The sequence below is a fragment of the Rhinatrema bivittatum genome, chromosome 2 (genome assembly GCF_901001135.1).
Source record: "Rhinatrema bivittatum chromosome 2, aRhiBiv1.1, whole genome shotgun sequence".
Taxonomy (NCBI): domain Eukaryota; kingdom Metazoa; phylum Chordata; class Amphibia; order Gymnophiona; family Rhinatrematidae; genus Rhinatrema; species Rhinatrema bivittatum.
In genome coordinates this window covers 815,220,004-815,234,267 of record NC_042616.1, presented here as the reverse complement: position 1 = coordinate 815,234,267, position 14,264 = coordinate 815,220,004, and the positions used below count along the sequence as shown (strand labels likewise).

The following is a 14,264-nucleotide window of genomic DNA, read 5'->3' as shown; positions in this document are numbered from 1 at the left end:
GAAGGATGGAGGGCTGCTATCTCCAAAAAATAAATAAATAAATAAAAAACCCCAAACAAAAAAATAAAAACAGGGGTGGGTAAGAGTATGGGGTAAGGGTGTGGCCTGCTTGTTACAGCGGTTGCTACCCCTAATTGATCTGGATGTCACTTGGATGCAGATACGGCGCTGCTCTCTAAATTTGTGGTGGGGTGGAGAGGAATTAGGGCTGGAGGGTACTGGAAGCCAATAGTAAAAGGTGGGAGAGAGAAAAAGGGAAAAAAAAAATGGATAAAGTGCGTAGCTTGCTGGGCAGACTGGATGGGCCGTTTGGTCTTCTTCTGCCGTCATTTCTATGTTTCTATGATTTTGTTCAGTTTGGTGCTAAGAGCCATATTCTTTCATTATTTGCCACTGATTCACATCTGGCTAGTCTCGGCAGCTGTCACATGACTGCCTATTGGGATTCACTTTCCAGTTACAGGTTTGCTAGACACCGCTGCAATCAGACATTTCAGCAGAGAGGTCTAGGCTTGGAGCCTCCAAGGCAGCATTGTAGTAGAGCAGTGTGGGTGAAAATCTGTGCTGTACTCACTCTGCAAATAAAGTGAAATTACTTATCCCTAGTGTTCATTCAGAGGAGCTTGAAACAAACTTATCAGAACAATTTCTCTCCAAATGTGGGAAGTAACCTAAGGGACAGCAGGTCATTGCCAGTTTTGCTTTTGCCCTGACCATTTCATTCTGAACTTTTGGGCTTTCAACACTATCAAGACTAGCCTCTGTTGGGCTACAGTGCCATGAGCCTCCATTCGCAAGTCCCCCGGGTTTTGCCTATTTTTGTATCTTCCTCCCAAGTTAGCCTAGCCATTGCAGGGATAGTCCATGGTCAGGGGCAAAACAATATGTACCCCTGTAAATCCAGGGTAATGTGGACTCCAAGTCTGGCATCTTGCCGCTATTTATTTTTGTCAGTTTTTTTCACTCTCCCATTAGCACGATGTGCTCCCAAAGTGAGGAACAACCGTGAAAACACAGCACAAGAAACTACATTTTGCAAACAAAAAAAAAGCATTAAAAATAATGAACAGCAAATAATTCAATCTAAAAATAGTGACAAAAGTATAAAACCCATCATAAAATTAAGGTACCATTTAACCTTGTATTAATCAGAAATTAATAATCAATTGAAAGTTTGCACAAAAAGATGCACTTTAACCTTCTTACTGTTCCTAATTGAACAGACTTCCTGATTCAACCGATGCCAAAGGAAGGTCCTGACAGATTAGAAAGCACACTTCATCAGTGTTCCCTACAAAGGAGCAAGGCCCAAGAATCAAATTCAAGTCTTCCACATGGCCAGCCCCACTGCCACTCATGTTAAAAAGCAACTCAAATGTAATACAGAGCCATGCCCAAAATGAGGAGGAGAGAGGGTTTTGACAAATATTACAGCTGAGAACAGAAAGGGCATCTTCCCTGTAGGGAGCGGGGCGGTCCCACGCACCGAAGATACCGGCTGTCGCAAAAACCAGAGGAATGTGCATATGTCAGGCACTGAACCTCTCCTTGGCTCGCCTGCCAGGAGAAGTGTCTGGTCCCGTGTCTGTGCTTGAGCTGCTGGATGATCTCCCGGGTGACTTGACTTCACTGTGCCGATGATGGACCCAGCGGGGAAGGGAGGAACCGCTTCGTCTGAACACTGGGCATCAACATATCTTCCCTCAGGCACAGCAGAGCTTGCGCAGCCCCAGTTCTTTACTGTATTATTATTTTAGCATGCATGTTGCAGCTCCTCTCTCCTGTCCTCTTTGATAGATGGAGGGAACAGCCTGCAGAAACGGCTCTCTTCCCCTCTACATAAATGAAGATTCCCAGTATGTTTTTTAAAGCTAAATTAGACTTGTGATGCCAGTTTAAAAAAAAAATTTCCTGGGTGGTCCTACTTGGGCAGCACCTTTTGGATTTTGCCTCAAGTCCTTCCTTCCTTGATAGAGATGTTTAAAATCATGAGAGGTCTAGAACGGGTAGATGTGAATCGGTTATTTACTCTTCCGGATAGTAGAAAGACCAGGAGGCACGCCATGAAGTTAGCATGGGGCACATTTAAAACTAATCGGAGAAAGTTCTTTTTCACTCAACGCACAATTAAACTCTGGAATTTGTTGCCAGAGGATGTGGTTAGTGCAGTTAGTATAGCGGTGTTTAAAAAAAGATTGGATAAGTTCTTGGAGGAGAAGTCAGTTACCTGCTATTAAGTTCACTTAGAGAATAGCCACTGCCATTAGCAATGGTTACATGGAATAGACTTAGTTTTTGGGTACTTGCCAGGTTCTTATGGCCTGGATTGGCCACTGCTGGAAACAGGATGCTGGGCTTGATAGACCCTTGGTCTGACCCAGTATGGCATTTTCTTATTTTCTTATTTTTCTTAGAAGAACTTTGGCTCATGTGCTTCAGCTTCTGCATATTCTGGTTCTCAGGGTCTGGAACTATTTGCAAATCCTGGGTTCTATGGCATCTACTTTGGAGTTGGTTCTATGGGATTTGCTCACTTAAGTCCCCTTTTGTCCCGTTGGAGTCCACTATCAGAGGGATTTCAGCTTCCAGGGAATAGGAGCCCGTTAGACCCCATTGTGACCTCAACCAGCGCCAGACCTGCAGGCAAGGATGTAGCAGAGTCTTAGAAAAAGGCTGACGTCGAAGTTCCCCTGGCGGGCCTTGTACTAAATATAAGGGGGACTAGGGCGCGAGAATATTATCAAGTAGGCAAGCTTCACAAAACATGTATTTATCGGTAATCCACTCACCCACAAAATTCAACTGACACGCTGCGTTATAAAGTCTCAGATTGGGAAAGGGCACGCCTCCTGCCTCCTTTGAACACATGAACTTAGCATGACTTATCCATGCGCCCTTACCATTCCAAATAAAAGTGAGAAAAGTTAAACATAATTTGTTAAAGTCACGTGCGGTAAACCAGCAAGGGAGCATATTTGTTTATATAAAATCTTTGGGATGTGTACCATTTTTAGAAGCACACATCTAACAAACAAGGGCAGAGAGAGATACTGCCAAGCCCGCAACTACGACTGTATTTGCAGAATAGAGTCAGTAATGTTCAACTCATACAATAAGCCTAAGTCTCTAGGAATCCACACCCCTCAGGTATTTAATTTTATGGAAGCCCAAGCAAGAGGAAACGGACCCTCCCAAGTTTCCTCCAACTTCGGATCCAGCGCCAAGGCTTCATGCTTTAGGAAAATTTATTTTGAGACCAGCTATCTGATTAAATTGTGAAAAAGTGCGTATAATTAAAGGTATACTCTCCCTGGGGCGATCTATAACAGTAGGATGTTGGCGAACATGGCAATTTTAAGTAAAAGTTTGCCAAATCGAATACCCTGAAACCTCATCTCCCATCTCAACTTGGATGCCAAGAGTTCTATTGCCAAAATAAACAATAGAGGCAAAAGGGGACACCCTTGACGAACTCCACATTGTAAAATAAAAGAGTTTGACAGGACTCCATTGATAAGGATACGGGCACTAGGGTTACTGTACAAAACCTTCAGCCATCCCATTAGCCTACCTGAGAGCCCATATTGGGATAGTGTTCAAAACATATTACTCCCAAGATAAGAATGACATGCTTTTTCTGCCTCCAAGCTGAGAATAACTAACTCAGCTTGAAGATTGCAGCTCAACACAGCAATCAGCCTATACACATTTTTTACCTCCTGCCGCCCTTTCACAAAGCCCGTTTGGTCGGTATTGATTAATTGGGGGAGGACACTGTTTAATCTGTTAGCCAAAATAGCAGCCAAGATTTTCATATCAACATTAAAGAAATAGGAAGGTATGAGTCCACCTCCAAGGGATCCTTACCCTTTTTAGGCAACACAACTTTTACTGACTGGTCCATGGCAAGGGAGAGGGAAGCTATATCTATCAGAGCATTATAAAACTGTGATAGCACAGGAAGTACCAGGAATCTCAGAAATTTATAAAATTCTATGCCCAGTCTATCCATCCCTGATGCCTTCCCTAACTTCAGGCCCTGGATCACAGAAAAAATGTCACCATCTCGGATTGGGGCACTAAGTCTCTTCACTGTTTCCAGTGAGAATGAAGGGAAGCTGCAACAATCAAGGGCTCTGTCTGACAAGTTTAGAAAACTAGCAGCGAGTATGTTATTGTCCACTCAAATCATGACCTTGGCATAAGGATTATTTAATTCTTGAGTGAATGACCATGAAGTGAAGTTTCTTGGCTTTATCAGGTTCTGGTTGTGGTGGTGATTTGGAAACCAAAACAAACAGTTGCTTTCAGTTGTCTTAGCTTTGACATAGGATAATGAAGAGCTGAAGGCAGGACTAGTCCCCTGTGGGGGAGTGAAGTCAGCTTTGAGCTTTTTTACTTTGTGTCCATCTGCTGGCAGGGGGGCATAACCTATTTGTCTGAAAAGACTAAAGGAAAGGAAATTAACAGGTAAGTTTAAATTTCGCCTTTCACCAGCTATGTTTGCACCGTGTTGATGACCCTTGGCACTATGGGAGTTTTTAGGAGTGGTCTCAAGTGATGGCAAGCCCCACATAAATTTGACAGCTAGAAGCTGTACAGAAACCAGGTTCTTCTTCTACAAAGGTATGATGAGCACCATTTGCACTTAAGTTGATCCTAATGGAGTTAGTTGCTTAGTTTAACTCTTAAAGGTGTAGAAGGTACTCGAGCCATTTTTTTTGTGAGATGAGAAAAGTTATCCAGACTTGCCTGTACACCAGATGCAAAGCTGCCTCCATTTAAAGATGAATCTCAACTAATTTCCTTTTCCCTAGAAGCCAGAAGGATGCAAGACAATACCTCAGACACATCAGTTCTGTTATCAGTGTCTTAGGATCTAAACCATGAGGGCTAGTGATTGGATATTGGGATAAAAGAGTACCTTGGTTCTAAGTATAAGAAAATTGGTTCTTATTCTCCCCTAGAGATTCAATCATATCTTCCAATTCCTTGCCAAATAACAATTTCCCCTTAAAGGGCAACGAACCCAACCGGGCTTTGGAAGTCACATCCGCCGACCAATGAAGGAGCCATAGAAGACGCCGTGCGGACACCGCCGACACCATCGTTCTGGCAGAGGTGCGAAGAAGATCATAAAAGCATCCGCACTATAAGCAATTACCGCTTCTAAACGTCCTGCCTGGCACGCCTCCTCAGGCGACAAAGACTCATTGGCCAAAAGTTGCTGTGCCCAGCGAAGGCCAGCTCGCAAGAAAAAAAGTTACTACAAATCGTTGCCCGAATTCCTAACGCTGAGACCTCGAAGATCTTCTTGAGCTGTATCTCCAGCTTCCTGTCCTGTAAGTCTTTAAGGGCGTACCCACAGTGACCCGGAATGGTGGTCTTCTTTGTGACCGCCGCTACTGCCGAATACTATCTTAGGCTATGCCGCAGCATCTCTAGCGCATCTTCCGGTAAGGGATAAAGCTTATCCATTGCCTTCGCCACCTTCAGCCCCAAATCAGGAGTATCCCACTCCTTAAAAAGCAAATCAGAGGCAGAAAAATGCAAGGGAAAGGCTGAAGGGGGACCTCGGAGTCCTAAGACGACCGGGTCCGTTACCCCGAGGCGCGACTCCTCCTGCGGTACCTGAATCCCTAATTCTCCCAAAATTTCCGGGATAAGGGGCCCCAGCTCATCCTTTCTAAATAACCGAATCACCTTCGTGTCACCCCCTCGGTGCCATGGGAGCACGGGAACCCGAGGCCCCCTGATCTCCGACCCCATCCACCCCCCCGCGGAGGCGGGGGACGGGAAATCTTGATCTCGGTATGCTCCTCCGGCTCATCCGTATCCGTGGTCGAATCCGGATTCCCTCGGGATGCCGGAGGCCGAAGGGGTCGGGCCCTCTGGCACCGAGGCCTTTTTGGCTCGCTTCTTCGCTCTAGAACCTAGGTCCGGAGTGGGGGTATCCTGGTGTCTCTTCCTGGCCAGCCGACGGGCCTTGAAGGCCTTATGCATTAACAGGACGAACTCGGACCCGAAAGAAGAGTCCGAGTCTGTGTCACATGTGAGCCCTTGAACACGGAACGACCTCCAGGGTTGATGCCATGAGCCCGAGGACTTAAAAGATAAAGACCTTGGGACGTGTACTGGCAGGAAAGCCCTTACCCCTACAGGTTAAGTCTCATCCTACTAGGGTCCAGGCAGTATCCTGGGCAGAAGCCAAATTACTGTCGCCCGCCGAGATCTGTCGAGCGGCGACGTGGTCCTCCCTACACACCTTCTCCAGGTTCTACCGCCTGAATGTCCAGGCCCGAGAAGCCACAGCCTTCGCAAGGGCAGTACTAAGTGGGCCACGGGCAGCCTCCCCCCCTGTCCGGGAGTAGCTTTTGTACATCCCACTGGTCCTGAGTCCATCTGGCTAAACGCTAGGAAATGGAGAAATTACTTACCTGATAATTTCGTTTTCCTTAGTGTAGACAGATGGACTCAGCATCCCGCCCACGGCTGCCCCCAGAGAAAGAGGGCCTTGGAACGCGAACCTGGAGATTAAAACATATGGGTAAGCTGTTGCCTACCTCTAGTTCAGGACACCCGCAGTTAGTCTGGTGTCAGCGTTAACTTGGTTGAGTGCACTGGCGGTCTCCAGTTTTTGAAATCAGTTTAATCAAGTTTAATCAGTTTTAAGCAAGTTGTTTACGCAAGATATATATCCACAATGGCTTTTCGAGGAGGATACTGAGGAGATGAAATCACTGCAGGGGTATATCTAGGGTGATGTCAGCTTTGAAATCTGACTCCGTCTCCATCTGCTAGCAGAAGAGCACATAACCCACTGGTCCTGAGTCCATCTGTCTAGACTAAGGAAAACAAAATTATCAGGTAAGTAATTTCTCCATTACAGGGGTACCAGGCACTGCCTGAAATCGAGACTGATGGTCAATGGTGCAAAGCTCACAGTCTTTGTCATAACCTGTGAAAGGACCACACCAGTTGCAATATAAACATGCCTGGCGTCCAGGGTAAGAAAAGAAAATCATGACATGGCACAACCGCACAAAGTATAGAAGTCAAGCAAGATGCCAGATAGAACAGAAATAAAGCAACAGTGGATCCCAAATGCTTAGAAATTATTATGGAAAACACCCCAGATGATGATCTGAGGCATAGGGTGCAAGTCACATGACCCATATGTCATCGGAGAAAAATGGTGCTGCCAATCGAGAAGCCTTAACCTGCACTAAAAACTATTTTCAGATGTATCCGTGCTTCCTGTCTGTTTCACTTAACAGCAAGCGAGTCACTTGGCCTTCTTGTGCTTCGTTTAAATTGTAAACTTTTGGGGGCATGACCTTGTGTTGTACAACACTATATATACTGTTGGCACTCTGTAAATAATAAGCAACAATAAGAATAGGGATGTTGATGAAAGCTGAGCATGCTAGTCTTGGCAGCTGGAGTTAACCTGTTGCTTGTTTTCCTGTTTTAGGAAGCAGTGGCAGGAGCTGCTGTGCTTGGCAGTTTAACAACTCCTGGGCTCGTGTCACCTGCACTGACCCTGGCGCAGCCCCTGGGAACCTTGCCACAGGCTGTAATGGCAGCTCAGGCACCTGGAGTCATCACAGGTGAGTCTGTTCCTTCCTCCTTCCTTTCCCCCTCTTGCAGGAGGTATACATTTCCCCTTCATCTTTCTTTCAAAGCTAGATTTAGGTGCTGGCTCCTCTTCAGCACCTGGGGGCACATTGAGGTAAATACTCAGCTATTTAAGACCCTGTATCAGTCCTAATATTGATGTAACCACATCAGTGAAAAAAATACAGAGCTGAGGATGTTCGTTGACTATAGACTAGTTTATGCTCTTGCCCCTTCTCTCAATAGCCCCATAGCCTCTTCCAGATGGGAAGATTACTTCATTGCTGAATTCTCTGCTTTTAGGCCAGAGTCCTGGGTTCCATTCACAGTTCTGGTGCCTCAACCCAGCCGGAGCTGACAGTATTGCTGATGTAACTCAGCCTGTAGATAGGGGTAGAGGCAAGCAGTCATCTAAGGGCCTCCTTTCTGACTAGAGAGAGCCCCTAGAGAAAGGAGGCAAATACTGGAAGCCACTGGTCATGATGGTCCAAAGGTAAGAAGAGTAGAGAGAGATTATGTATGATGATTCCCTGATGAAGGTGAAGAAGAGAGGTTGTACATGGTGGTTACTTGATGAGAACCAGATCAAAAGGAATATAGAGGAGTGTTAGGTGATGAATCCCTCATGAGAGTCAAAAGGAGAGGACCTAGGATAGATTCCGGATGAGAAATTGATGGGAGGAAACAGGGTTTACATGATGGCTCCCTGATGAAAACTTAGGATGGGAAGCAGCACAGGGAAAAATAAACAAGAAAAACTGTGCATGCAACCCGTGTATGGAATGCTTTATTTTTGTAGGTGTGACTCCTGCTCGACCCGCAATCCCAGTGACCATCCCACAGGTGGGTGTTGTGAATCCCATCCTGTCCAGTCCACCTGCATTGGCTCTGCTGGAGGCAGTGAAGAAGAAGGAAGAGGAGGAGGATACACTACAGGAATCTGAGCGGCCGGAGATGCTCAGTGAACAGGAGCACATGAGCATATCAGGAAGCAGCGCTCGTCACATGGTCATGCAGAAACTGATGCGCAAACAGGAGGTGAGGAGTATGGGTTTTAGGGGTGGAGGACATCACTTGCAGCCAACATGGAGCAGAGTGTGGTTACCAGGCACAATGATCTTCCACTGAGGCTTCATCTCTGTGTTCCAGTGCTCATCACATAAGGGTAAATTTTAAAAGGGCTGCGCGTGTGCCCATAAACGTGCGTATCTCACTGCGTACAAAAATACTCGCAGTTTTATAACATACACACATACGTTATAAAATACTCTTCATGCATGCATGTCTGCAGCTGTACGCACATATTATATGCACAACACAGCTCCTTGTTAGGCGCAGGAGAGAGAGAGAGAGAGCACGTGAGCATCTCTCTATAAAGTTCAATCTGATACTCTATATATGGATCATTGTAAAGGGGCATTTTGATTCGAGGTGGGGTTTTGGGAGGTAGGTTGGGGTTTTAGGGGGGTGGTGTTACAGACACATTCAGAGGTATTCCTTGTAAAATTGACATCATTAAAAAATGTTTGACCTTACAAGTGATGAAAAGGAGCCCGGCACAGAAAACTTATGTCAAAGAACTTTGAGCCTCATTGTGCATGCTCATGCATACAATATACCACACAGTCTCTTCTTTCCCGCGGAGCCTCATGTCTTGCAGTCAGGTGATCCTCACTTTTTCTTGAGTTTCTTGTGCTTTTCCAATATTTTTTTCTGCTTCTTTTTTGAAGTATTCCTCACACGGTCGATGTGGGATACCCCCGCTTCTCCTGTTAACGTCTTAGGTTCTTCGATATTTTTCGGTAAATATCTTTTCGTTGTTGTTACTGCTGGGGTGGCAGTATATTCGATGCCTGCTGGCCATTGAAGGCCACTACCATCGATTTTGATCTCGCGTCCCTTTTGTTTCAAGCAGTGCCCCAAGTGTACAAGGACACTTGTACACTATGGGGGTCCTTGGCTATCATGGACCCCCATAATAGATGTGTCCTCTGCCTTGTAGGATCGCATGACTTCCGGGGATGCAGTAATTGCACCTGGATGGACCCCAAAGAGTTGAAGATCCGGCTCAACCAGATGGAGTGTCTCTTTGAGCCAGAGAATATCGATCCATGGGCATCGGCATCGAAGGATTTGGGAGCCGCATCGATGGACACCGAGCCATTGACATCAGCACCGCTGGTTCTGTCAAGCTTATCAGCAAAGAACGACGCCAGAGACTGGCTATCATCGGTTTTCTCCAGGTCAAGGATGTCTGGTTCGTTGTCCTTGACCTCTGCACTAGGGAAGGACCAATCTGAGCATTGAGGGAAGCTGAGGTGTGCTAGGCATAGGGATGCACCAGCTTCTACTATGATGCCCCTGAAGCGACCCTGTGGCGAGGAGATTCAATCCTCCCTCAATGCCAGGGGTGCACCATTTATTTTATTTATTTATTTTTAATTTTTATATACCGGAATTCCTGTATACAATACAAATCAATCCGGTTTACATTAAACAATGTTACCCTGGTTGGGACGTTCCACCCTGGGCTTATTACAAGGAACATTGAAAAATAACCATAATAATTAACATTTGACCATGGTTTCCATTGGTCCAGATGCCAGTCACAGATCCTCCTCTTGGGTCCAAAGTGCATCTGGTTACACCTCCTGCATCCCAGCCTGTTCTAGCATTGGCAAAGTTCAAGGAGGAATTGGAGAGGCACTTGCAGATGGCCATGGAGAAGGAGATGTGCGGCCTCAGCGTCGGAGCATCAATGGCACCAGCACCATTGCTCCTGGAGCCGCTGCTGAAATTCATGCACATGATTACTAGCGTGTTACCTACCCAGCCTGGGGAGGCATTGATGCCTTGTGGGGCACCGCCGCCACCAGCCAATCCAGTCATCATTCTCGGTTCATCAGAGGAGGAAGCTCCCACGATACCGGAGATGGCACTAGGGCTTGGGCCAAAACGACCAGCTCCACTGGTGACTGAGCACCTAGGGCCCCATTACAAGTCGATAACAGCAGAAAAGAGGATACCTATGATCCCTCGGGGTATGACTTCTCCTTGGCTTCTGATGATGCTTCAGATGGTCTTCTCTCAGAACTGTCTCCAGCTGATCGAAGGAAGTCTGCACAGAAGGATCTTTACTTCATAGGCTTTGTTCGGGTGATAGTTGAGACCATCCCATTTCAGTTGATGACTGAAGAGGATATCAGGCACAAAATGCTAGATATACTCCAGTATGTGGAGCCTCTCAAGGAGATCATGGTAGTCCCAGTGCACGAAATCCTTGTGGAGTTACTGATGAAGATGTGGGAACACCCCATCACAGTATCTCCTGTGATTAGGAAGCTGGGCGTAGTTTATCTCGTCCAAAAGGCTCTTGGATATGACAAATGTCAGCTGCCCTACCAATTAGTGATCATTGAATCCACTCTTAAGAAGGCCAAGCGCACATAGATCCATTTCTTGGCAACCCCAGGTAAGGATCACAGATTGATGGACACACTTGGGAGAAAGGTGTTCCAGGGCACTACGCTTACTGTCCGAATAGCAACCTACTAGCTCTTCATGAGCCAATATATGTGGGACATCCTGAAATAGTTGCAGGACATTGCCGAGTAACTGCCTTAGCAGCAGCAAGACACCTTCCAGTTGCTGGTGCATAAGAGCCTGAAGTGCAGAAAACACAGGATCCATGCAACCTGTGATGATTTCAAGATGGCATGGAGGGTCTCTGCAGCAGGAATCAGCACTCACAGGCTCGCATGGCTGCGAGCCTCGGATCTCAGACTGGAGGTGCAGAGTGACTCTCTGACATGCCATGTACAGGAGAGAATCTCTTCAGATAGAGGAAAGGGCGCAGTAGCCCAAATCTGGGCCCACCATGTGACCCTACAGCAGCTCTCTAGTGTCACCTAGGACCCATCCTCCTCAGCCAGGACATCTTTGAGGTTTGGGCCTAGAAAGTCCTTCTGCCCAAAGAGGTACTACCCTCAGCCTCCTCATTCCCATCAGAAACACCAGGCTGTCCCAGAAACAGAGAGCCCCAAAGCCCCAGCCCTCGCCTCAGTCAGTTCCTGGGATGGGTTTGACCAGATTGCAGGAGATATAGTTAAGTCACCTGTTCTTGAGACAATGGACCTACTAATCGGGGGAAGGCTTTGGTTCTTTGCAAACTGGTGGCCCAGAGTAACCTTGGTCCAGTGGGTACTTTCCATTGTCTACGGGTGTAGAAATTGAACCTATTGTGTACCCCACCAAATTGCCCCCTCAGCCCATTCTGGAGTCCGGTAGCACATCTGGAAGTATTAGTAGTGGAGCTTTCCTCCCTCTTAATGGCCAGAGTGTTCAAACACATTTCACCAAAGCAGAGAGGATGGAGATTTTACTCCCAGTACTTCCTGATATCAAAGAAAACAGGGGGGCTCCAACCCATCCTAGACCTAAGGGCCTTGAACAAATTAATCAAAAAAGAAAAGTACAGGATGGTTTCCCTGGGCACCCTGAACCCCCTTCTTGCAAGAAGGGGATTGGCTATGCTTCCTGGATCTAAAGGATGCTTTCACTCATATCGAAATCTTCCCAAATCACAGGAAGTATCTCTGATTTGATGGTCAAAAAACAGCATTTACAGTATTGTGTTTTGCTGTTTGTCTTGCGTCAGCCCCACGTGTCTTTACAAAATGCCTAATCGTGGTGGCACACCTTCACAGATTGGGAATTCACAGTTTCCCATACCTTGATGATTGGCTGGTCAAGAGTACCTCTCAGGTGGTTGCCAATAAGTCCATGTGCTTAACCATGCAGGTGCTGGAGACACTGTGATTCATCATCGGCTATCCCAAGTCCCATCTTAGCCTTTCATCATAATTGGATTTCATAGGGTCCCTGTTAGACATAGCTCAAGCCAAGGCCACCCTGCACCGGCAATGGGCCGCCATCCTGATGACTATCGCGGCAGAGATTCAATAGAGCTAGCAGGCGTCAGCCTGGCTCATGTTGAGGCTATTGGGCCACATGGCCGTGACAGTACACGTCACTCCTTTGGCACATTTACACATTTCCAATGGACTTTAAGGTCACAATGGCGGCAAGCCACTCAGGACTTCCAGGATCACATTCAAGTCACTTCGTCTGTCCGGGACTCTGTCCTAGCAGCGAGAAATGTCAGATCTGGAAAGGAGGGTGTTCATCCAGACTCCTCCCACCTAAATTGTCCTGACCACGAATGTGTCTACCCTGGGTTGGGAAGCTCATGTAGATGGATTGAACATCCAGGGCCTATGGTATTCCCAGGAACATCTTTGTTAAATCAATTTCCTGGAGCTCTGGGTGATCAGATACATTCTGTGGGCTTTCAGTGATTGGTTGTCGAACAAATTTTTCTGATTCAGACTGACAAATAGAAATCTGGTATGTTAACAAGCAGGGAGGTATCGGATTGTATCTCCTGTTCAGGAAGCGGTACAGATCTGGTCGTGGGCCATCTCAAACGGGATGGTGCTCAGAGCTATGTAATTGCGGACAGGCTGAGTCACACCCTCAGACCCTACGATTTGTCTCTGGACCAGGGCAACGCGAATCAGATCTTCCACTTCTGGGGAAGCCCAGATGTGGATCTCTTTGCAGCACCTTGGAACAAGAAGGATCCTCAGTTTTGCTACCTGTGCAGGACACATGGCAAACCAGCTTCAGACTCCTTCACCCATTATTGGGACGAGGTGTATCTTCCAGCTCCACTGATAAAGAAGACTCTCTTGAAGCTTCGGGAGGACAAAGGGACTATGATCCTTGTAGTCCCTCATTGGCCGAGACAGGTCTAGTTTCCATTCCTCTGGGAGATATCTATCCAGAAACCAATCAGGCTGGGGACTTCCCCAGATCTCATCACCCAGGATCGAGGCAGGTTGCACCATCCCAATCTCCAGGCCCTGATGCTCACGGACTGGATGTTGAGAGGTTGATACTGCAATTATTCGATCTATTGAAAGATGTCTCTCAGATCCTATTGGCTTCCAGAAAGCCTTCCACTAGAAAGTCCTACGGACTGAAGTGGAGGAGATATTCCTTGTGGTGTGAGCAGAAGGCTCTAGATCCTGTCTCCTGCTCCTCACAAAAACTGTTTGACTACCTTCCACACCTACCGGAAGCTGGCTTGAAGGCCAACTCTTGTTTTTTTGTAACTTCTGTTTTATTAATTTTTGGAGCAGAAAGAACCAAAATGTGCAACTTACACACATTGAAACAGCCATCACAATGCGTAGAAGACAATAATACAGTGAAATAGTACAATGAAATAGCCATACCAACACCCAAGAGATAGAAACAGCCAGATTACACATCTTGGAATATTATGTAGACAGAGTAAACAACCAAACAGTCCCAACCCTCCCTGGAGAATATTTATCCAAAACTTCAAAAAACAGTACCACTATTTAACCAATCCCCGGTTTCTCCCCCCCCCCCCCCCCCCCCCCCCCCGCACCCAACTCAGAACATGTGTGAGTACTTAGACAGAGAAGAAGCACAAGACAAGAATAAGATAAGAATAAGAATGTCAGGGTCATACGCCTCTTGAGTTAAGGGAAATACCAACTCTGTGGGCATCTCCAGTATCAGAATCTGAAAACCCAGAGAAAACTGCTCCTACCCGC

General features: G+C 46.6%; 1 protein-coding gene across 3 annotated transcripts in view; it reads left to right on the top strand.

The window, feature by feature from the left end:
• The window catches only part of PUF60 (poly(U) binding splicing factor 60), a 382,808-nt gene that overhangs the window by 356,619 nt on the left and 11,925 nt on the right, over window positions 1-14,264 (top strand). For all 3 annotated transcript variants that reach the window (XM_029592260.1, XM_029592261.1, XM_029592262.1), the window contains 2 exons: window positions 7,475-7,610; window positions 8,417-8,655. In XM_029592260.1, the coding sequence (XP_029448120.1) occupies window positions 7,475-7,610; window positions 8,417-8,655 (375 nt within the window). The remainder of the gene's footprint in view (window positions 1-7,474; window positions 7,611-8,416; window positions 8,656-14,264) is intronic.